This window comes from Pseudorca crassidens, chromosome 18, assembly GCF_039906515.1.
Source record: "Pseudorca crassidens isolate mPseCra1 chromosome 18, mPseCra1.hap1, whole genome shotgun sequence".
Classification (NCBI taxonomy): Eukaryota; Metazoa; Chordata; class Mammalia; order Artiodactyla; family Delphinidae; genus Pseudorca; species Pseudorca crassidens.
In genome coordinates, this window is record NC_090313.1 from 29,213,614 (window position 1) to 29,239,165 (window position 25,552).

The 25,552-nt window shown below is 36.5% G+C and overlaps 1 protein-coding gene and 1 pseudogene across 11 annotated transcripts in view; one reads left to right on the plus strand and one right to left on the minus strand.

The window, feature by feature from the left end:
* MYCBP2 (MYC binding protein 2) overlaps window positions 1-25,552 on the plus strand; it is a 272,923-nt gene that overhangs the window by 82,104 nt on the left and 165,267 nt on the right. For 10 of the 11 annotated variants that reach the window (XM_067713398.1, XM_067713403.1, XM_067713399.1 and 7 more), the window contains exons 16-19: window positions 6,883-7,028; window positions 7,300-7,401; window positions 18,558-18,665; window positions 24,889-25,008. In XM_067713398.1, coding sequence (XP_067569499.1) covers window positions 6,883-7,028; window positions 7,300-7,401; window positions 18,558-18,665; window positions 24,889-25,008 — 476 coding nt within the window. Of the gene's footprint in view, window positions 1-6,882; window positions 7,029-7,299; window positions 7,402-18,557; window positions 18,666-23,081; window positions 23,374-24,888; window positions 25,009-25,552 lie in introns of those variants that run through there. The other variant, XM_067713407.1, reaches the window with a different exon arrangement.
* LOC137211191 (chromosome transmission fidelity protein 8 homolog pseudogene) lies at window positions 15,333-15,856 on the minus strand (annotated as a pseudogene).

Sequence of the window (25,552 nt, forward strand, 5' to 3'; positions counted from 1 at the left end):
TTGTAGACAGCGTATATACGAGTCTTGTTTTTGTATCCATTCAGCCAGTCTATGTCTTTTCGCTGGGGCATTTAATCCATTTACATTTAAGGTTATTGTCAATATGTATGTTCCTATTACGATTTTCTTAATTATTTTGGGTTTGTTATTGTAGGTCTTTTCCTTCTCTTGTGTTTCCTTCCTAGAGAAGTTCCGTTAGCATTTGTTGTAAAGCTGGTTTGGTGCTGAATTCTCTTAGCTTTTGCTTGTCTGTAAAGGTGTTAATTTCTCTGTTGAATCTGAATGAGATCCTAGCTGAGAAGAGTAATCTTGGTTATAGGTTTTTCCCTTTTGTCACTTTAAATATGTCCTGCCACTCCTTTCTGTCTTGCAGAGTTTCTGCTGAAAGATCAGCTGTTAACTTTATGGGGATTCCCTTGTATGTTATTTGTTGTTTTTCCCTTGCTGCTTTTAATACTTTTTCTTTGTATTTACTTTTTGATAGTTTGATTAATGTGTGTCTTGATGTGTTTCTCCGTGGATTTATCCTGTATGGGAGTCTCTGTGCTTCCTGGACTTGAGTAACTATTTCCTTTTCCATATTAGGGAAGTTTTCAACTATAATCTCTTCAAATATTTTCTCAGTCCCTCTCTTTTTCTCTTCTTATTCTGAGACCCCCATAATTCAAATGTTGGTGCATGTAATGTTGTCCCAGAGGTCTCTAAGACTGTCCTCAATTCTTTTCAATCTTTTTTCTTTACTCTGCTCTGCAGTTGTTATTTCCACTATTTTATCTTCCAGGTCACTTATCCATTCTTGTGCCTCAGTTATTCTGCTATTGATTCATTCTAGAGAATTTTTAGTTTCATTTATTGTGTTATTCATCATTGTTTGTTTGCACTTTAGTTCTTCTAGGTCCTTGTTAAACGTTTCTTCTGTTTTCTCCATTCTATTTCCAAGATTTTGGATCATCTCTACTGTCATTACTCAGAATTCTTTTTCAGGAAGCCTGCCTATTTCTTCTTCATTTGTTAGGTCTGGTGGGTTTTTACTTTGCTTCTTCATCTGCTTTGTGTTTCTGTGTCTTCTCACTTTGCTTAACTTACTGTGTTTGGGGGTCTCCTTTTCTCAGGCTGCACGTTCGTAGTTCCTCTTTGTTTTAGGTGTCTGCCCCCGGTGGCTAAGGTTGGTTAAGTGGGTTTTGTAGGCTTCCTGGTGGAAGGGACTAGTGCCTGTGTTCTGGCGGATGAGGCTGGATCTTGTCTTTCTGGTAGGCAGGGCCACGTCTGATCATGTGTTTTGGGATGTCTGTGATGTTATTATGATTTTAGGCAGCCTGTGTAGTAATGGGTGGGTTTGTGTTTCAGTCTTGCTAGTTGTTTGGCATAGGGTGTCCAGCACTGTAGCTTGCTGGTCGTTGAGTGGAGCTGGGTTTAGTGTTGAGACGGAGATCTCTGGGAGAGCTTTGGCTGAATGATATTATGTGGAGCTGGGCGGTCTTTGGTGGACCAGTGTTCTGAACTCGGCTCTCCCACCGGAGATGCACAGGCCTAACACCCTGGCAGAGCACCAAGGCCCTGTTAGCCATATGGCTCAGAAGAAAAGGGAGAAGAAAAGAAAGAAAGAAAGAAAAGATAATGATAATAAAGTAAAATAAAGTTGTTAAAATAAAAAATAAAAAAAAATTATTAAAAATAAAAAAATTAAAAAGTAATAAAAAAATCAAAAAGAAAAAGAAAGAAGAGAGCAGCCAAACTGAAAAACAAATCCACCAATGATAACAAGTGCTAAAAACTATACTAAAAACAAAAAAACAGGACAGAGAGAACCCTAGGACAAATGGTAAAAGCAAAGCTATACGCACAAAGTCACACAAAGAAGCCTAAGGATACACACTCACAAAAAGAGAAAAAGGAAAAAATATATATATGTCGTGTCTCCCAAAGTCCACTGCCTCAGTTTTGGGATGATTCGTTGTCTATTCAGGTATTCCACAGATGCAGGGCACATCAAGTTGATTGTGGAGATTTCATCCGCTGCTCCTGAGGCTGTTGGGAGAGATTTCCCTTTCTCTTCTTTGTTCCTGCAGCTCCAGGGTTTCAGCTTTGGAATTGGCCCCGCCTCTGCGTGTAGGTCGCCTGAGGGCGTCTGTTCTTTGCTCAGACAGGACAGCGTTAAAGGAGCAGCTGATTAGGGGGCTCTGGCTCACTCACGCCGGGGGGAGGGAGGGGTACGGATGTGGGGCGAGCCTGCAGTGGCAGAGGCCGTCGTGAAGTTTCACCAGCCTGAGGCGCGCCGCGCGTTCTCCCGGGGAAGTTGTCCCTGGATCACGGGACCCTGGCAGTGGCGGGCTGCACAGTCTCCCTGGAGGAGAGGTGTGGACATTGACCTGTGCTTGCACACAGGTTTCTTGGTGGCTGCAGCAGCAGCCTTAGCTTTTCATGCCTGTCTGTGGTGTCCGCGCTGATAGCCGCGCCTCGCGCCCATCTCTGGAGCTTGTTTAGGTGGTTCTCTGAATGCCCTCTCCTCGCGCACCCCAAAACAATGGTTTCTTGCCTCTTCGGCAGCTCCAGACTTTTTCCCGGGCTCCCTCCCGGCTAGCCGTGGTGCACTAACCCCCCTTCAGGCTGTGTTCCCGCTGCCAACCCCAGTCCTCTCCCTGGGATCCAACCTCCGAAGTCCGAGCCTCAACTCCCAGCCCACGCCCGGGTGAGCAGACAAGCCTCTCGGTGAGTGCTGGTTGACACCGATCCTCTGTGCGGGAATCTCTCCGCTTTGCCCTCCGTACCCCTGTTACTGTGCTCTCCTCCGTGGCTCCGAAGCTTACTGCCCTCCACGGCTCCGAAGCTTCTCCCCTCCGCCACCCGCAGTCTCTGCCCATGAAGGGGCTTCCTAGTGTGTGGAAGCCTTTCCTCCTTCACAGCTCCCTCCCACTGGTGCAGATCCCATCCCTATTCTTTTGTCTCTGTTTTTTCTTTTTCTTTTGCCCTATCCAGGTACGTGGGGGATTTCTTGCCTTTTGGGAGGTTTGAAGTCTTCTGCCAGCATTCAGTAGGTGTTCTGTAGGAGTTGTTCCACATGTAGATGTATTTCTGATGTTTTTGTGGGGAGGAAGGTGATCTCCATGTCTTACTCCTCTGACATCTTGAAGTTCTCTCTTATTTTAAATTATTTCCTCAAGTTCCTCAGTTCATTTTATTACTTAAATTTTTATTTCACAAAAATGTACTTGTACATATATTGTGTTTTTATGTATTGGTGAATCTATTTCTATGGAGTGTATTTCCAGGACTGTTACTGCTTGTTTAAAAACTTGGTTTTTGTTTTTGTTTGTTTTGTTTATGGTGGTTATTGTTTTTAAAAAATGAAGGGTTTCTGTTTTCACTAACAGCAGTAAAAGGCAGTTTCTTTTGAAATACTTCCAGCAGCAGATCATATAATTCTTTAATTTCTGTCAATTCAGTGAATGTGAAGTGATATCTCATCATTATTTTCATATATATTTCCATGACTCACATTTTTCCTGGATATTTAAATATACTCTTCTGTGAGTTTTCTCTTAAAAACCTTTGCCTGTATTGTTTTTATCTTTAAAAATTGAAAGATGTTCTCTGAATATTCTTCATCTTAACTGTTTTCTGTCTTCTCTACAAATAGTGTTTCCCAATTTACTTATGATCATATAACTAAATTAGGTTATATTCTGTTACGCAAAAGCACTTAACATTTTTAAGAAGCAAATACGTATTTCTTTGAAATTTTTGAATTTTCTATCTAGACTAGAAAGGTCTCAGTTTCTAGATGATTATATGATATCTTAAATATTCTTCAAAAAGACTTTTATTTCTTTTTACATTAATAAATTTTAAAGCCAATGGATGATTATTGTTCTCATGTGGGCTAGACATCTAACTGTATTTTCTTACCAGTAGCCAGTTGTACAGTCATTACGTGTGAAATGGCTACCAGATTTATCATTTATTATATTCCCTTATATATCAGAATCTATTTTCTGGGCCTTCCATTATTTCCCTGACCTACTGATCTAGTCTTAAGCTAATATTATGTGGTTTATGTTTTGTATGGTATTTTAACATTTAGTAAGGTTAGCTACTCTCAGTGTCTGTCTTTTTTAATTGTTTGGGGGACTATTCTTAGTATTTAATTAAAAAAACATAATTTAAATTGAAATTGCACTTAATTTATCTGTTAGTTTCAGAAGAATTGATTTTTATGGTATTAAATATTCCCACTCAGTAACAGGATGTGTCTTTCCATTTATTCAGATTCTGTTTTTGTTTTGAATTTTGTTGGGATATAGTTGATTTACAATGTTGTGTTAGTTTCAGGTGTATAACAAAGTGAGTCAGTTATACATACACATATATCCACTCTTTTTTAGATTCTTTTCCCATATAGGCCATTACAGACTATTGAGTAGAGTTCCCTGTGCTATACAGTAAGTCCTTATTAGTTATCTGTTTTATATACAGTAGTGTGTGTGTGTCAATCCCAGTCTTCCAATTTATCCCTCCTCCCCTTGTTACCCCCCAGTATCCATAAGTTTAGTTTCTACATCTTAACTCTATTTTTATTGATACTTTGTAGATAAATTCATTTGTAGCCTTTTTTTAGATTCTACATATAAGCGATATCATATATTTGTCTCTGTCTGACTTAAGCCATTATTTTAAAACAGGTCATAAATTTCCTTAATGCTTGGGTCTGTGCCTTCATTTGTAGTCTTTTTGTAAGACTGCTTTAATGCCAAAGATCTATTTATTTGTGTTGAACATGAATTTTTTCGGTGTGGAATTATCAAAATCATATAGAATACTCAATTAGGGGTATATAATTTTCTTTTGAATTGATAAATTATTCGCAATTTTAGGAGTTTGAGGAGCTGTCACTTCTAAAGTTGCGTTATTCCTGTTATAATTACCCTTTTCATTCTTGTTGGACTACTTTTTTTCCCCCAGGGTTCTATGTTGTTATCACTTTAAAGTTAATATGTGAGTTTGGCAGAATCAGAATGCAGGTTTTCCCCTAGAATCTTGGAGAGAATTTCAAGTCCTATTTTTGTGTTGCCGTTTATAGCTAATATAATATAATGGGGTATCCTTTGGGAGATCAAATTAATTATCATACATCTTTGTATTATGATAGATCTGATCTTTGTAAGATCAGATTATTTATGATAATTAGCCGACTTTGGGAAGTAGGGGGAATATTGTGAAAAAAAAGCCTGAGTGAGAACAGCCACCTCCTCCTCTCTGGCTTCCCTATTTGACACCTCGTTAGTATTCAGGTGCTTCTTCCCAAATAATGTCTGGATTTCCTATGAGTATATTTCTGGGTTTATACTTGACCTAACATAGTTAAATAGATCATATATAATAGGCCTTTTCTTTTAGGCTGTGGAATATTATGATTTTTTAACAATAAATTTTCTTTGCATTTTTAGTCTGTTAAAAAATATTTTGGCTCTCTTTATCAAAGGATAGTATTTTTTCTAGAAAGCTGTATATTTGGCTCTGTTTAGTGTATTTAAGCCCCTAACTTGTTTATTTTAAAGTTTAATTTGGATTAAAGAAAGATTCTGTGATTTTTTTTTAAAAAACAACATTGGAGTTGAAATTTATCTTTTTGGATCTTTCCCAAGCTATTTCCATTTAAAAATAAGTGTTCCCAATCTCTGAACCTAAGCCATTGATAAATGTCATAAGTGAATTTCTAAAGTCTTTGGTCCTTTCTGAAGTTAATTCTTCTTCTTCTTTTTTCCCCAGAGATATACTATCAGTTTCCAATAATTATTTACAGATTTAAATGGATAGAATCTAACCAAGTACAGTAATTTCTTTATTAGTGAAGGAGAAATAAACACACAAATAAAGTCAACTTAGGAATAAATATGGAGGACACTAAGCACTATTACAGATGACTTAAATATCATAAAACTGTGACTACATATCTTAGAATAAATTTAGAATTAAACATTATTTTTAAAATAGTGCCCATGGCCAAGTCAGTAGGGCCTATTATTTTTATCAGTTTGTTACTGTTGTAGTAAGTGATCTTCCAAATTGTCACTAATATTGGCTTTTGAAAGCCAGGAGTTTCACAGGGCACCTAGCTATGTGTTTCAAAACTGTTGCCAGGTAGATCCTTTCTCTTGTGTCTCCACAAATCTGGATAACCAGGGAGAGGCTCAGTGAGGCTGTCACAAGTTTTTCAGGACTGATCCAACCAAATAACTTTAAAGCTGGGACTTCGGCAGGATATGTGACTAAGAAATTAGTGTTCACCGACCCTCTAGCCAGCTTCTGGGAGTGTTCTTGTTTTCTTTTATGTTACAATCAAAGGCCATATGCTTAGTTCACAAATGATAGGAAAAGGACAAAGAAGAGGAAAAATAACAAGTAATTGGATGCAGTGAAAGAGAATGGGAGATGATGGCGTGTAAAGGAGAGGGAGGGGTAAGGAGACAGAATTCATGAAGCTGGCAAGCTGGACTCACTCATTGAAGGCTGCCCACATCTCCCTTATCTGGGAGATAGCCATGTTGTTTGTTTGCTAACCTCTTAATACTAAAGCTGCTGGTGCCTCGCTAATTGTGAAACCTTTTTAAAGACGTTATTAATAATGGCTTTGAAGATAGCAGAATCCATTTGTCTTTTCTGTAGAAATATACCAATTATGCCTATCAGGAGTGTGTAATATCTCTTCATACCTTTTAATTATTCATCTCTTCATACCTTTTCTTTAAAATTGACAAATCCTGATCTGAAGGGGTGATTTCATTGCTGATTCATTTAAGTTAATCTTAAAAGTGCGGAAAAGATGTTACGGAGTTTTAAGGAAAGAGAAGGATTTCAGTTAATAATTTATTTGTTTATTTTTAGGATCTGTGGTTGTGGTTCTGGAGAATCTGGCTGTGCTGTATGTGGATGTTGCAAGGCTTGTGCAAGAGAATTGGATGGTCAAGAGGCAAGACAAAGAGGGATTCTTGATGCAGTGAAGGAGATGATACCTTTAGACCTTCTGTTAGGTAGTATTTCTGATAGTCTAAATAATTCCTTTTAGATATGTGTTATAAAATTAAGATAATAGTTGATTATGCAGTACTCTGTGTTTGGTAACTGACAGTGTGTCATTGATTAAGGGATGAGATGCTTCTTCTCTTTTTTGCTAAGATCCTTGTGGTAAAAATCATTTGTGTTTTAGACAGTGTTTTTGCTAGCTTTTACTTTCTTGAATTTCATATAGTTCTGTCATATCTATTATAAAACTAATTGACTGACTGACTGTCAATCATCTAGCTGTCCCAGTACCCGGGGTTAACATTGAAGAACACCTTCAGTTACGACAAGAAGAAAAACGGCAGCGTGTAATCAGGAGACACAGATTAGATGAAGGAAGAGGTAAGATGTAGCTGCAGAGAAAATGTATATGAAAATACATTTTCTTACCCTATACTGAGACCAGTTAAAAGTTTACAGAATAGGCTGATTTGGTAAGAAATTAAAATTAGTAACATTCTAGTAACTCATGAAAGTATTATGAAAATATTCAGCGTATTACAATTGTGCTAATAACATACATTTAATTCGGTAGTGTGTTTATGGCATAGGTCAACCATATTAAGAATTGTGCCATATGCCAAGCATCAAAAACTATTAGCAATGGCAATCTTTAAAAAAATACAAATTCGAAGAACTGTCCTTCACCCATATTTTGACTCATCTACTTAACTCTGAACACCAAATTAGTTTAGTATTTTAAGTTCTGATTTCTTACTCATTTACAATTATTATCATTTGGGCATAGTCTCACTGCTCTTCCTTCCAGTTTAGTGCATAATTATGCTTTTATGTATCTTTCCGGAAAAAGCTTATTCTGGTTATGTACAAGAAGGGTAAGTTGGAGGGTCTGCAGGTTTTAATTGCAAAGATAGATTTATTATCTATCTTTTCCTCATTGTTTATGACCATTTCTCAGCCTAAAAACTACATTTAACAGTGATTATAGTATTTTAGTATATATCCAACAAGCAGAGATAAATATAAGTATTACTAAAGTTATTCTTGCCCAATAGAATCTTTTCTTTGTAGATTAAGACAGATTGTTACAAAGGTCTGTAATTTTATTCCTCTGCTAGGCAAAATTTTGATTCAAAATATTTAGTGATATTGTATATTTTAATACTTATTAAAATGGCATGGTATTTGATACAGGAGATAAAACCTATTACTCATTTAACCATCATTACAGACTTTTTTAGGCATTCCTTTTTTTAATATAAAATGGAGTAAGTATTGAATATAAAATATATAGCACACATGGTAATTCTGTTTTTATTAAACTTAGGTCATAAGACATCTGCTTAGAGCTTGAAGATTGTTCTTTATAGTGTCTAATAAGCAATGTTGAGGAATTGATGCAGTGAATATTTGCTGTTAGTTTGGCTTTGTTTACATAAAATCATTGCCTTTAAATGATATTGTAATGAGATTAATGTATCTACTCTTATTTATATTGTATAAATGTATGAGAAAATTGCATATTAAATGTTATGTAGAGAATAGGGTAAAATTTAAGTTCTGGGTCTTTATGACACATGGTAATTAAGTGATAATTCCTTTTGTATTAATAGTATGATTTGCTTAAGATTAATTACTAGTGATACTTTTACTACCTGTTTTTTTTTTTTTGAAATATTAGGTTGAATCATATGAAATGACCTACAAAAAACAGCAATTTCCTACGTTTCAACCAAAGTATAGCAAATCATTGTGATGACATTTAATTACTTGCCTAATGCTGTATATCTTATTTTTTTCTCTCCCTCTATAAAAAGCTATTCTTCTCTAGGTATAGTATATATTTCTGTATATCAGAAGTAAAAGAACATTGATGATGCCCTGGTTATTCAACAAAACTTTGTGATAGCAGAATATTCTTTTGGCTTTTATTTTAAAATGTATCATAGACCTTTAAAACATGAACTCTAACCCTTTAAGAGTTAAAAAAAACTCCATTATTTAAATATTTATGGAAATTAGATTATTGTATCTGTGCTTTAACAAGCTTTCCCAGCCATTCTGAGGGTGCTGAAGTGTGAGAACCACTGCTCTAGGGCAGTGATGTTCTAAGTTTGTTACATGGGCCTTCTACATCAGTCACCTGGGCCTCGTGCTTCAGCATTTCTGCCAGAGGGTCCTCGATACAGATTTGAGTCACATGCACAGTGTTCTAGGGCTCTTGTTTGGCACCATGCTAGCGAGGATTGTTAGTCTCGTTTTGTCCTCATGAGGAACAGGAATGTCAAATTTTTAGTGTTCCAACTGCCACACATACATACTTGTCTTTTCTCCACACACCCCCCCCACCCCCCTTGGCTTCTGCTTGGTGTTTTTTAGATAACTAACAGTTAGCAGTCTGTTGGTAATTATGCTTATTGGTAATTGACTTTACCTGTGTTGAAATTTCAGCCTTTCAGTATTAGATTAAGTTAAATTATTTTACTTGATTTATCTATCATCCTATTTACCAAGTTTGTGTTATTTGTTTTAAAGTTGATCAAAATTTTAGGACCTAGCTCGTGTATCAAAAGCCTTGCTCATCAACCTCAGGCCTATTGATATAGTTCAGCTGCTGTTTATGACACAAATTCTTCTGTTGCTGTTGAAACCCCCGAAAGTAGTGTGGTTACTACTTTTTGATAAAGTTGGAACTTTAATTTTTTTATGTTATTAGTCTTCCAGATAATACTTTTCTTACATATATATTCTTAGGTGCCAATAGTATTCATTTACAGATTTTATTTCAGTGGTGTTTGTAATCATTTTTAGTTTGTTTTTTAGATTAGACAGTTGATTGATATATAAGTTCTCTGAGACTTGTATTAACTTTACAAGTGGAGTGCTTGTTCAGTGGGATTTTTAAGTAGAACTCTTCAAGTCATCAGAACTCCTGGGTGATTGTGTCAGTGTTCTTATCTTTATATTCCTTCTGTGATTGTATCAATGTTCTTATCTTTATATTCCTTCTCAGCGCTCTGTTTCAAGGAAAACTAAGCTCAAATAATGTTGCCTATTTTTCCTTCTTTCTTTTTCCCCTAAATGTCAAATCAAAATTCCATGATTGTGAGCTGTCGGTGGGGTGAGTTACGTCCTGGTTTGCCTGGGACAGTCCCATCTTATGCCTACTGTTCGGACGTATTTCTTACAGTGCCCCCTTTTGCTCTCAGTAGAGAGTCTCATTTGGATAATAAGTTATATAGTTAGCATAGCTATATAGCATGGTGGTTGAATATGTGTGTTCTGAAGTTAGACTTTGGTTCATATCCTGGCTTCTTAAGTTTTACTTGGAGCATAACCACTCTGAACCTCAGTTTCCCTACCTTTAAAATGAAGATTACAACTGTACCTACGTTAAGTAGGGATGAGGATTAAGTGACTTGCATGCAAATGCCTGACCTATACTAAGCCCTGGGTAAATGGTGATGATGGCGATGGTGATGATGAGGATGCTAGTGGTGGCGTGGCGGTGGGCTGTTTAGTAAACTTCTCTTCTCTTTGGATTTGATTCTTTTCCAGCTCTGGCCTCTACTTGATTGCTTTTCTCGCAACGTTGGGATGCTCATCACAAAATTTTGATTATTATTAATAAAACCCCCTACATCTTCTGTAGAATAAAATGATTCTATTTTGATAGAAACAAATCAGTTTCCCATAGTCACAAATTAGAATGTAAAAACAAGTTTATTATAGTCTCTCCAGTTTCAAAGTGATTGAGAAGTTATTGCTATTGATTTTTAAGCCTCGGAAACCATTAAGTTTTCTTGATTTGACATGTCAAATCCAGTAGTAGCTGATCTTCCAATACTACCTTAAAGTCTCCTTTTAAATTAAAATATTATATGAAGCACATGGAAAACATAAGTAAGAAAAAATATCAATGTAATTCTCATCCAAAGATAACCACTATAGAATTTTGGTATACTTTCTTAAAGGTTTTCCACGCATACTTTTTTGTTTAGACATTTTACATCATTTCATACTGTGATATATATCGGTGTACTGTTTTTTCCCCTTAATAATTATATCGTAAGTTTTTTGTGCCTTATTGCAATACCATATTGAACTAATACAGGAATTTAGGTTAAAGGTGTTTTCCACAAGGCTATCCTTTAATTAAATTATTACTTTTATTTATTTCATCGGTATCTTCTAATTGAGTTTTATACATTTCCAGTTATATCACTGACTGAATCTTTTTTTAAATATATAAGTTTATTTATTTATTTATTTATTGGCTGTGTTGGGTCTTCATTGCTGCATGCAGGCTTTTGCTAGTTGCGGCGAGTGGGAGCTATTCTTTGTTGCAGTGTGTAGGCTTCTCATTGTGGTGACTTCGCTTCTCTTTTTTGGGGCACGGCCTCTAGGCGCGCAGCTTCAGTAGTTGTGGCTCGCAGGCTCTAGAGCACAGGCTCAGTAGTTGTGGTGCACGGGCTTAGTTGCTCCGCGGCATGTGGGATCTTCTTGGACCAGGGCTCAAACCGATGTCTCCGTATTGGCAGTCGGATACTTAACCACTGCTCCACCAGGAAGTCCCTCACTGACTGAATCTTATATTTCATATATTTGCTTAATGTTATATTATGTACGTTTTTAAAATTTTTCTAGCAGTTTTTTCCTTGCCCTCCCATTCTCTTTTACCAAGCAAATGAGGTTTAGTCTAACAAGTATATTTCTGTATCTTACTCCATTAAAATATAATCATGTGCAGATATCTATACATATGTGAGCGTGTAGGCATATGTTTATTTACAGAAGGGATATTGTATTAAATATACAGTTGTTTGCAACACCTTTTTCACATTTTACAGTAAAACATGAACACATACTAGTGAATATGGATCTATCACATTCTATTTAATAGCTACATAACATTTCATAATATGTCTGTACCACAGTTTTTTCAGCCATTATTTTGTTGATGGTCATTAAGGTTATTTTCACGGTTTTGTGGATTTTGCTATAATAATATATTCTTAAACTTGTAGCCATATGTAGTGGAATTTTTGTTTATATAATAGAGCTTCCCAGAAATAGCATATTTGGGCCAGAGAGTGTGTATGTTTTAAATTTTAACAGATATTTCAAATTTTTAAAACATGTTATAGGAATTTATCTTCCTAAGACTAACGTATGAGAGTGGTGTTTTCCTGTAGCACCACCTTTATTAGGTATTATTTTTAATTTTTGCAAAACGGTGAGCGATGTTATGTGCTTGCTAATTTAAATAGCACAGAAGTACGTTTTCTTTATAAATCTTGTTTTAATGGCTGAATATTATTCCAGTGAGAAAATATACCATAGTTTTTTATTAACTGTTCTTCTTTTTGGATTGTTTTAATTTTTCATTACAATTAATAAGGTTATAATAACACCTTTGAGCTGAAATCTTTTAAAAAATATTTCAGTTTTCCTTAGGACAGATTTCTGTTTGCATAATTACTGGGCCAAAGGATAATAATAATTTTTAGGTTCTTGAAATGTATCACCAGTAACTTTCTGAAAGTAACTCCATACTTTCCCACCCTCAAGTTTTGCCAGCTGCCCCTCCAGTGTGCTAAGTTTTGTCATAGCACACCGTCATAATTTCTTCTTGAGTTTTATGTAAACTTTCCCTCAACCATTAGACTGTGAGCTTCTTGAATCAGAGATGGGGTCTTGTTTATCCAAGTGTTCCTAGAACCTTGCATGGTGCCTGAAATTGGTCAGTAGTTAATATGTGCTTGTTGACTAACTGAAAACATTTCATGGACTTCTCATCGCCTCTACAATGAAGTGTAATGGTATCAAAAGACATTAATTATCTCTTTTGTATATTCATCTCCAAACTCATTTCCCACTACTTTCTGCCTCATAACCTTATACTCCATCCATTTCAGCTGTGTGTGTGTGTGTGTGTGTGTGTGTGTGTGTGTGTGTGTGTTTTCCTCTCATCCCATTTATTAAAGAAACAGTAAGAAAAGATACACTGCAGGAAAACACCAGCCGTCCTTTCGCATCAGGCTGAACGAAGCACAGTGATTTCTCCCCTTCATTCCCCCCACCCCCACCCCAATTCACATAACCCCATCCACATCAGTTTAGTTTTGAGGTTCTTTGATTGGGAGTACCAGTGGAGAGGGAGTGGGGTGAGCAGTGGAGCCTTGATCCTGGCTTCCTCTAAGTAAGTCCCAGGAGAAGGGGACTGCAGGCCCAGTCAGGCAAGCAGAAATTGTATTTGGTGGCTCTCTGAAGTGGTTGCACTTCCCTGTTCTGTGTTCCAGCCCCCAGGGGAAGGTATGGCAGTAGAGGGTGGCCAGGTCAGTGCTGCTGAAGCGTGGTCCACTCACCAACGCAACACTTCTAGAGAGCAGTGAGCTGATTCTCCAGTGGTGAGCAGGGGACCGCATATGAATTGGGACCTGCAGGCCAATGTATCCCTGAGGAAAAGTCCACAAGAACAATTCAAGGAACTAGTAAGAAACAAGGGGCAGAAAGCTGTGGGACAGAAGCACAGCAGGCTTCTGGAAGGCTGGGGATCATTCCCACCTGCCAAAGTCCATGTCCCACAGATAACATTTTACCTTCAGTCAAGAAAGACACGGGGGGCGGGGGGGGGGGGAAAGGCTCATTTGAACTTGAACCCCAGCTGTGTACTTCAGACTGTAGCTCCATATCTACCCTTTCACCCAAAACACAGCTCCTGCTCAGAACCACAGTGTCTGGAAACCAAGGTGGTCCTGGAGAGGAAATGGTGCCTAAGGGGGTAACATTCCATTTGGGTACATTGCAGCCATTGGAGCCCCTGGTCTGGGGAAAGCAGCTGGGTTTGTTCCAGGGAGGCTCCCCACTCTAGGAAATGGGACCAAAGTCTTGCTTGCAGGGCCATTCATCCTTGGAAAGGAAGCTGGGCTTAGACCCAGGGTCCCAGTTGACTTTGCGAAAGGAGCTGGGTTGATACCCACAGGGCCTGCTGGTGAAGAGCCGAGGGAGCTGACCTGGGGGAATTAAACTGACCAGGGCCTAATGGGCCAGTAGACCTTGGGAAGGTAGCTGGGCTTGGACCCTGTAAACCATTGGCCCCTGGGAAGTTAGCTGGGTTGGAGCCTAGTGGCCCAGAGGCTCTTGGGAAAATTGCCGGACTTGAGCCCTGGAGGCCAGCAGACCTCTGGAAGTCAACTGGGTTTGAAGCCAATGTGTTAGAAGACAGAGAGAAAGCAGCTGGGTTCAATCCCCGTGAACCTGTCCCCCTTGGAAAAGGATTAGCATTTACTCCCATGGGGCCAGCGGGCCTTGAAAAATGAGCTGAATTAGGGCCAATGGGGCCAGGAGCCCTCGACATAGGGGATGGAATTGGCCCTGGAAGGCCAGTTCCCCAAGAGCCAGGACCCGAGTTTGGGCCTGTGGGGCCAGGTGTGCTGGCCATGGAAGATGGGCTTGTGCCCACGTTTCCAGAAGCTTATGAGAAAGAAGCTGAATTTGCTCCTAAAAGACCAGCTGCTCTCAGAATGGGGGCAAGATCTGGGCTTTGAGGTCCAACCATTCTTAAGACCAGATCCTGTGCCCAAGAGGCCACCCGCTCTGGTGTCCAAATTAGGGCTTGGGCCCAGGCCACCTGCCCTTGGATTAGGCCCAAGGCCTGGACCCAGGCCACTTGATCTTGGGTTGGGCCCAAGGCCAGGGCCTGGAAACATACCTTGGGGCAGGGTTTGTACCTACAAATCCTGATCTCAGGTTGGGACTTGGTCCGGGGCCCAGGCCAACATGTCTAGGATTGGGAGGACCATTCCCAGACGTCAACAGGACACCTGTTCTCAGGTTGGGTCCAGATCCAGGGCCCATGGGGCTACCACTTCTGGAGTCAGGACCTGTTCCCAGAAGACCATCTGGCCTTGGGTTGGGCATAGGACCTGGCCCTGGGAGACTCCGTAACCTTGGGTTAGACAGGCCCTGGGCCTGCTCTAGGATTTAGAGCTGACCCTGGGCTTGGGCCCAAGAGACCACCCGGCCTTGGGAAGGAAACTGCACCTGTGCCAGTGGGATTCATCCCTCTTGGAGAAGACGCCATGCTTGGGTCACGAGCACCAGCAGGGAAAGGTGCTGGATTTGAAGCCAGTGAACCTGATGAAGTTGGAAAAGGAGGTGGGTTCCTTGGAAATGGGGCCAAATTTCCACCAAGAGAACCTGTTGCCATAAGGAAGGGATCTGAGTTCATACCCAGTGGGTGGCCTGTGTTTAAAACAGGACCCCCTTGTGGTCCCAGGGAACTATCCATCTGTCCTCGAGGTGGCAGCGAAGCATGAGTCCAAGGAGTTGGCTGCTCTCTAGGAAAATCTGGGGTTCTTTCATACTTTCTTGGGGACGTTGGTGATAATGGGCTTGGGGCGAGTTTTGAAAAGGATCTTGTTTTTGATGAGTGCTGTCACCAGGTACGGGATGCCATTCTCGTAGCCAAGATCATCACAGTCTTGCTCCCCTCCAGGAGTGTGTCTAACAAGGACGGCAAAGGGTTTCTCCAGGTGGATGATTTTCCCATACAGGATATGATGCCCCACGATCAGCACAGGGATTCCCTCAGTGGTGCAGGTCTCCCAGGAGGTTTCCAGCTAACCCAGTGCTGTAGCGAGCCTCGATCTCCCCCTGTAGCTCCATCAGCACCCATTCTGCCAGGCCTCCAGCCCCAGCACTGGAAATAACTATCTGCACCATGAGCTTTGCGTCTTTAGAAAGCAACTGAAAATAAGCTGCAATGGCCGCCGCCGAGCGCAGCGCCGCACAGCCAACGGGTGACAACCAATCCTCCTGCCGCTGTTGCCATCGCCGCCGTGAGCACTTGTGTGTGTTTTTAATGACCATACAGTAATGTTGTTTATGTCTTCATGCTTTTATAAATCCTATTCCTTTTACCTGGAATGCCCTCTCTTCTCTTCTTTCTCTCTTGGCAAACTTTTTCTCATTTTTTGAAATCTTTTTCTTTTTGGCTGCGTTGGGTCTTCGTTGCTGTGCGCAGGCTTTCGCTAGTTGTGGCGAGCGGGGGCTACTCTTCATTGTGGTGCATTGCGGTGGCTTCTTGTTGCAGAGGACACGCTCTAGGCACACAGGCTTCAGTAATTCTGGCCTGCGGGCTCAGCAGTTGTGGCTCGCAGGCTTCAGAGCACAGGCTCCGTAGTTGTGGTGCACGGGCTTAGTTGCTCCACGGCATGTGGGATCTTCCTGGACCCGGGCTCGAACCCGTGTCCCCTGCATTGGCAGGCAGATTCTTAACCACTGCACCACCAGGGAAGTCCCTCTTTGAAACCTCTTTGATTCACTCAAGTTGATTTGATCACTTTTCATTCTTCAGGATATGATGTGTATAGATTTACTTTATAGTATTTATTAGAACATATTGCAATTCTTTGTTTTTATTCTGTCTTCCCTGGTAGACTGAATTTGAATGAGATCTGTGTCTTTGTCATTATATCTGTGATACCTAGCATCTGTTACATTAAAGATAATCAAAAATGTTTGGTGAATAAATGAGTGACTTAACTATGTAAGAAAAATTATTTTAGTCCATGGGATACAAGAGTATTTTAGAACCTGGTAAATTGATATTATAAATGGTAACTTAAGTTGAGCTCGAGTGATGTACTTTCTATGTGTGATTGCCAGTGGGCCTTCTGTATTTATGTATAGAAACGACTCTGAAAAGATTGAATTTATGAGAAGCTAAATTACTCTGAATATTATGGGTATAATATTTTTATGGAAAGACATAATACTTCAGGCAGACCACAGAAATTAGAAAATGGTAATACAGCTTAGTATTATTGTTATTTTAATATTTACAATTCTTTTGTATAGTTGGAAAGTGTCTTACACTTTTTAGAGTGATTTATGTTATCTGCTTTAGTAAATCAATTGAAAAATAGGGCATGTTGAAGAAATGACATGTGTTCATATTTGAAATGTATCTCATTTTATTATATTTTAAAGATGAAGCTTAGTTTATATAATCTTAGTTTGAAAATGATTGATACTGCGTTACTGGAAAATAATATTTAATTCTTCTATTAACATTAAATTAGCATGTTTCTACCTGTAGTAATCATAGAATATGTTATTGTTGGTTTTTCATAGAATTGATGCTGCTTGTGTTTTTTTCTATATCTAGAGACATAATTTAAATATATTTTTTTCTACCCATTTTTTAATGTTTAATGCAGGGTACTTTGGTATTTAATATGACATTTGTCAAATTTTATTACAGAGCAGTAGTTTCATTTTGTCGCATTGTTAGAAAAATTAGTTAAGCTGAAGATCTATAGAGAATCACAGAAATTTAATTAAAAATGTTCAATGCATATATACTGTCAATTTCCTTTTCAAATACTGTAACTTAACTGTCAAATTTAGTGTTTTGAAATTTGTAAGCATTTTTGATATTGCTAAAACTCAAGGAAGCTGTGGTGCTGTTCTATAAGAAAAGAACTAAAATTTTAAGGCATAATTTAAAGTTTTCCTTTCAAGCTAAACAGTAATGGGGAAAACAGTTTTTAAATTTTATTGAAATTAATTTGGCTACAGATTTTTTTCTTAAATACTGTATAAGTAGAAATGACTGTAATCTGTGTCAGTGTATATTTATGTATATATGTATACATACATAGAGGAGCTTCAGCAAGAAATTGTTTTATGAGAGAACCGTTAATGTTCTAAAAATGTTACTGGGTTTAGAGTCCCCTCTTCATCATCAGTATGAAATTCAGCTTATCCTTGTGCCTGATTTTGTGTATGTGGTTAAAATTATAAAGTTAGATTTATCTTTTTCAGTAAATCAAATCAAATATAGCTTATACAATTCTGTCTTTATAAAGCAGTGATTTTATATATATATACATGTATATGTGTGTGTATGTTGTATGTATGTATGTATGTATATGTGTGTATATAAATGTGTATGTATATAAATATGTATATCTCAGATCATAGGAACTTTTTGTTTTTGACCACCTTGTTTTCTTACCTCTATGACAGAATGTAGTTGTCAGTAACATCTTGGTTTTGTATCAAGATTGATGTGGATATTAAATCTTGAAGACCTTGTTAAAATCTAATCATTAATTTAAAACTTTGTTGGTGTTTGGTATTTTAAAAGGAAAGATATTTGTTTTAATGGATGTGTGGTTTACCAAGTTTGAATATATATGATATTAAAAGATTTGTAAGATAATTTGATTTATTCTATTTGAACTCTCTGATTATCTATTTGAGACTATTAGTAACTACCTAATAATTTTATAAGTATAAAAGATCAGAATTTTTATTTTATTAACTATATTTAAGATAATAAAACTTGTGTGTAGAATGGTGAGTAGGTTGTGGTTGGGAGTGGGAGGTTAACGGGGGGGATTTGGGAGAAAAGTATCATGTCCAAAACTTTAATTTCCATGCTTTTTAGTTTGAATTATTTTTGTTCATTGTAGTGTTTTCATTTTGTGAGCTTTTCTATGCACATACAAAATGTTTCTCCTCAGGCCCCCTTGTATTTGCTGGTCCTATTTTTATGAACCATCGAGAACAGGCTCTAGCCAGACTCAGATCCCATCCAGCACAGCTAAAGCATAAACGGGACAAGCACAAAGGTATTTGGTCTTCCTTATCAACTAGGTGGGATACTTTCCCAATTTCTTCCACTTATTTGAATTTTGTCTCTGGGAAAATGCACAAACCTAATTCTTCTACTTTGCTTCTATCATTATTATATAGCCTGAGGAGAAAGAACATGCTGAAAGTGTACTGTTTGTCAATAAGTGTCAATCTTATTTTATTGTATTTTTTTGGTTAACTTTAATAAAAAGAAGACATTTTACAGTATATCTTTTTCTTTTCCATTTCTTTTCAAATTTCCTAAAGTTAAGGGAAGGTGGAAAAAATAATTATTGCTCTCTATTTTATATACTTTATTATCTGCTCTTAGATCACTGCCATCTGGCATTTTGCAGTCCTTTTCTCTTTTTTTAGTTCTGTTTATTTGCTTTAGAATTAACAGAATTGCTAAATTCAGTGTATAAAGTAATAATGAGTTGACTGCTACCGTGCTTCCACTGTTTTAATATAAAAGTTTATATTCACAATACACATGATTTGTTTGATATTTGATATATTCCTAAAGTAAGATTATTTTTCCTTAAACCACAGATTATGGGTCAACTAAGATCAGGAAAGAATTTAATGCAGAGAACTTATAAATTTATGTATAAATTCTGCCTTGAATCCTGGCATGGGAACCAAGCACTCTTTGAGTAATACAACTGAGACTTACTATTTTCTTGAATGCCTGAAATAAAACCTGCAAAATAGAAGATTTTAAAATCACATATTCCATGCAAATTAATCTTACTAATGTTTTATCTTTTTTGGGGGCTGCAAAACTGTTATAGATTAATTTTATTTTTAAACTTTCATATGCCATATATTATAATCAACTTTATTTTTCTTTGCCTGTTTCAATCTATCAGTTTGTCACTCAAAGCAAAAATGCAAAACAAAACAGACAAAACCCCCTGTTTTTAGTAAAAACACAAATAGAGCACTACTCAAGTTATATTCTGCAGAAATAAAAATTGAGAATATTTTAAGTCTAATGTGATTAACCATAGTAAAATTTGTGATTGCTTTATTTACTGGGTGCTCTAACAATGCCATTAATATTTAAATCTAAGAAATAATATTTGGGGTGTGCTATGTAAATTATTTTCATTATTGCTAGAATCTCTGATCTCACATTTTCTACTATGCCAGTATTAGAACAGATTTTATCAAGTGTCTTTTTCTTGCCAATTATTTGAAAGTGGAGTTCTTCCAATACTTTACCGGAGGTTAACTATTCACATTTCAATAAACAGTTTTAAAACTTCTTCAGCTCCATGTTAGTATCTTATAGACAGTCATCTTTGTTTTTTTCCAGAATTTTAAAATGAAATGCTAAAGAAAACCAAGTTTCCAAATTTAAAACAGACTTTTTACGATGTCACACTGATTAGCTCTAGAAATTACTCAACAATAGCGAGCCTTACTTCCATCTTGTCTGCCACAGGGTAACCTCTTTGGAAGGACTTACTTTGTAGTATTACAGTATAAGGCCATTTTTCTTTTAATCATCGGATTGTATGGTTTTATAGAGTGGAATAGTTTCATCTCTTTACCACCAAAATGAATTTAAAGTGTAAGTAATACTTTATCAGATGGTGTCCCATCTTATCTAGAGTATTAACTTACCACTCACTGTACATCCACAGATTCACTTTTCGTGACTCCCTTTGCATTCGCTGTTCCTGTCATTTAATCCCCTTGCCAGTCACTGCTTTTACTCCTGCTGCATATAGTCATAGTCTTTTAATAAATTATTTTTCCTACGTACATTTTTTTCTCTTTTGTATTACCATGTTTATCTTGCACTGACAAATTCACTGTATTAATTGCTGTGTTCTATCTTACATTTAATTATGCTGGTGGTACACATTGTAGGATAGTAATGATTTAAATTTTCTAGACTATGACGTTTTTGTAGGGGTGTGTGGAGGGTAAGAACTGTGGATTTATTGCTAACAGGAGTGAGTTCTAAAATGGAAAGTTGGAAAGCTTCTGGCTGATTGGAAAGAATTCAGAGAAGGTCATGGAATCTATCCTATACAGGCAAATTTTGACCGGAGGCAAAATAGTGTATAAGATGGAATCAATTATGTATAACATATAATCCATATAACATATAGTATTTAAAGAATTTAATGTAGACTGTATTTTAAACAGTTATTTGAATTAACATTTGTTTGAACTATTCAGTGCCTTACATAGAAAAAAAAGATTTTAATGTACTACTCTTAGTTAGGAACATTTGAATTATTCTGGAGATAGTCTTAAAGTGACTGATGTGAAAATCTGAAAGCGCAGTCAAAAACATCTGTGTGTATTTTACACCTGCTTTCTGTAAAGAAACTGTGGTGTAATGGAAATACAGCCTTTGGAATTAGGCCTCAGTTTTAATCCTATTTTTCATTTACTAGAACTGTGTGGCCGTTCATAAATTTCTTAATCTCTTTGGTTTCAGTTTCCTTCTATTAAAAATAGGAATGATAATTCCTAACTGAATATGTTGATATGAAGATTAAATTAAGACGTGTGTGTGTGTGTGTATGTATATACTTTGCAAATAAAAATTCTCCATGAATACTAGCTTGAATTCTTTGAATTGAATTCCTTGCATCCTCTTTTAGAATTATCTTAAAGGTACAAAATTTGAGATTTGTTAAATGTGTAATTAATTTATTTTTTAAAAAAATTTAAGATGTCAGCCATTTGGTGGTGGTAAAATGTGTGAGCCTTATTTTTGATCAATTTCTAAAACTGCTCTACCATTTATTACTTTGGGCTGGCTACTTAACCCCTCTAAAGCCTTGGTTTCCCCAACTGCAAAATGGAATAACAATAGCCTTATCATCGGATTATTGTATTGATTAAGGAGAGCAACAATAGTGAATATTGACTGAACACTTTTCATGCATTATTGCACTTAGTTCTCATAAGTATCTTTTGAGGTAATATACCATTATTCCTATCTTATAGATGGGAAAAAACTAAAACTCAAAAAGATCCAGTGTCCAGTTATCGTAAAACTAGCAAATAGTAGAGCCAGGATTCCAATCCAAGTCTCTTAGGCTCCAGTGCCCAAAAGTACTATCCACTGTGCTATTTAAATTTTCAGTGTTTAGCACAGAGGTGTTTAGCAAATTGTAATTACTACTGCTTTGCTGTTTTATTTTCGTGATTTCGTTCAAAGTACTCACTGTGTTCTGTGATACATTCAGTGATATGCATGCTTATAAGATTACCCAAAAAGTATAGATTTAAATAAAAATTAAAAGTTAGAGTCCTTTAGTTACTGAATCCTCTTTTCTCTGTGTGTGTACACAAATATGCCTAAATAATGTATATATACATATACTACTTTAGTTACGTATCTGTCAAAACTTTATAGCTATCACAGTTTCAATATCATATGATACATGTATGAACATACTCATATTAGGGAAAAATACAGATATACCTAAATGGCCAATTATAAGAATATTTAAGCCTAACTTTCCTAAAAATGTGAGATTAATTTTATTGCTGCTCATTGACATTTTACTGAGTAATGAGCTTGAGGAGAATTTATCTTGCTGAATTTCACTTGCTAGTTCTTGAATTTACACTAGATTCTTGACTATTTATTAGGTATCTTTTTTCTTTGATAAACTTTTGTAAATTTCTAGATTACTAGAATTGTACTTAATTTTTTGAACTGACATAAAATTCCAGATACAGATGTATATTTAAAAAATTCTGTCACTGCTGCTACTAGTGATCAAGAACCTTATCCCTGTTTTTTTCTTATAATAACAATATTTTCACCATCTATAATAATTGAAAAATTATTTTATATAGATAAAGGTTTGTTTAGATGCACTTGAACAAAATGTTTCTAGTATTATTTTTTACCTCTAAATAATAGCTAGTACTCTTTTAATCACTATGATTTTAATCAGTAAATTACTAGGCTTTTTTTTCCTCCTTCCCTGATGCTTTGTCTCTATTGTGGGCTTTGTATCTATATTTAATCTCTGATTCGAGGGAGAGGGCAGAATGCCAGATTCAAAGGTAAAAGCTTTAACTAGGCATCAATACATTTATATAAACTGAAATTAAGGTGTAGCATTGAATTTAGTTAGGTCTGGCACAATCAAATGAACACAATTTGTTTTCTATATTAAATCAGATTTGGTTTTAATAATTAGATATTTTTACCAATTGAGATAAAGCTGTAAAATTTTTATATATCTGTCATCTTATTTAAATAGTCTTTGGAAGATACTTATTCCTTTATGGGTAGGCCCTTGTTTATACTTAACCATTTCACTGCCTTTCCAAGATGAGGAGTCTTTGAACTAAGAGTATATTGCATTTTGGATGGAGTAAAACTAAATGTTGTGATTTTTTTTTTTTTTTTAGCCCATCCATTCTTGCAGATTTAATTTGGCAAACCCACATTAGATAATTTAGCAAAAGAAGAATCATATTCTTTTTCCTTTTATAGTAAAACCTCTCACTAATTCAAAATTTATGGTACTTCAGATACAGTATTTGTGATCTTTTTTGAGTAAAAAATTCAAAATAACTTCTTCCTCTGAATTTTCAGGGTCATACTTATAAGGGGAAACCTGTCTAAAATCACTAGCTTTTCAAACCAAGGGCTCAAGAAATGAAGGATTCCTTCAACGTGCCTTCAGCCTCTGGGTCCAGCAATTAATTCTTGTATGTTAAAGGACTTTTATGTTTATGGTACATTTTTTATGTAATATAGGCCTATTTTGAATTATAATGTAGGTAACCACATTTTATTTATTGTATCAATAGCATTTAGTTTAATCTATAATCTGTACTGCTTGAAGGTAATAAAACTGAACTTTTACTTAAACATTCTATAATTAAGACCTTTTCAGTAAGTAATATAGGCCAACCCATTCTGTGTTATTCCGAATTAGTGAGGTTTTACTGTCCTAATGTTGTAAAGAGTTTAAAACTTTTTGAAATGCTAGAGTCATTTAGTTATAGAAATGGAACTCATAATTTAGGCCAATTTTGTCTTACCTGGATAGTACTAAAGGTTAGAAACATTAGATAGAAAAAGAAAGGATAATGTGAACATGAAATGATTTGATGTTATTCTGCTTAGTATTCTAAAATGGGTAATGAAAATACAGGATTTTTAAAAAATGTGTGTAGATCCACATGTGTATCTGCATATTATACACACTTGTTTAGATTTACTATATCACAAAGCAATTAGCTTAGACTAGCTGACCTGAAATTCCATCCAGATTTACATTTATTTCATGTGTAAGGAATTTGAATCTTGATGACATAGAGGTCGTATTTTAGTTGATGTATAGTATTAGACTAGGAAAAGTAAGTTGCCTTTCTTATTTACACATTCCAAAGTAAAGTTGTTAAATTCTGGAATGTGTTTTTAAAATTTTATGGTTAAAATGCCAGAATATTCAAAGTCAAATGTAGAAACCAGGGTTGGAGGGAGGGCCTTAAAGCAAGCTTATGGTAGGAAATTATGAAAAGAAGGGAGGAGGAAAGAAGGAATAAAAGCAGAGGGTTTGGTTCAGAGTTGTGTTTGGGGGCCAGAAGAAGACCGCAGAGCAGACTGGCTGAGGGTCAAGGTGGGACAGACAAAATGAACGACAGGAAACCATTGAACTGCAATACATTGGGTAAAGCTATTTGGTCTTTAGAAATTTTTTAAAGTTCAATTGAGTTTTAGCAATACTGGCGGACAGAGTAGCCTTTCTAGATGTGTTTGGGAAATCTAAGTCATTTGCGAGTCAGCTAGAAATTTTTTTTAAATGGCTAGCACTAACAATGTCACTAAGTTTAAAACAATTGTTAAATGACTTTGCATGCAGTTATTTTTATGTAAACTAAATTTTCCCATATAAACTATTACATTTAGAATTTTGTTATTTCTATAACTTAATGACCCATTTACGTTACATAACTGATTAGATTAATAGGCTTTATCTGTAACCAGACCTTATCTGTGTTTTTACTGATTTAGTGATATTTGCAAACAGAAGTATATAGTATATCTTTTCAAAATTGCTTCTTTGCAGGTAGATTCTTGATCTATCACTTCTAACAGCTACAGATTCTTCTTGCTTGTTCCTTTTAACATTTTCTCTTGTTTTTCCATAGTAAACTGATTTTAAATTTTATTTTGAAGATGAATAATGGCTTAATTACAAATTATAACACTTACAGATGGAAGTGGAGAACGAGGAGAAAAGGATGCAAGTAAAATCACAACATATCCTCCAGGCTCTGTGCGATTTGACTGTGAGCTCCGGGCAGTACAAGTCAGCTGTGGATTTCACCATTCAGGTAGCGGCTGGAACTTTAGGGTATAACTGCATTTTTACAATCGTGCTAAATAACCTATTTGTTTAGTTTTGACACATGTAGTCTGTTAACTGTGTTTAAAAGCTATAGTGTGACAGTATCTCTCAAATCTATGAAAGCATATTTATTACAGAATCTCTTTTAAGCTATAAAATGATTGTCTAGAGATCTGACTTCTCTTTTTTTTTTTAACATCTTTATTGGAGTATAATAGCTTTACAATGTTATGTTAGTTTCTGCTGGATAGCAAAGTGAATCAGCTATATGTATACATATATCCCCATATCCCCTCCCTCTTGTGTCTCCCTCTCACCCTCCCTATTCCACCCCTTTAGTTGGTCACAAAGCACCGAGCTGATCTCCCTGTGCCATGTGGCTGCTTCCCACTAGCCATCTATTTTACATTTGGTAGTGTATATATGTCAGTGCTACTCTCTCACTTCGTCCCAGCTTACCCTTCCCACCCTGTGTCCTCAAGTCCATTCTCTACATCTGCAGCTTTATTCCTGTCCTGCCCCTAGGTTCA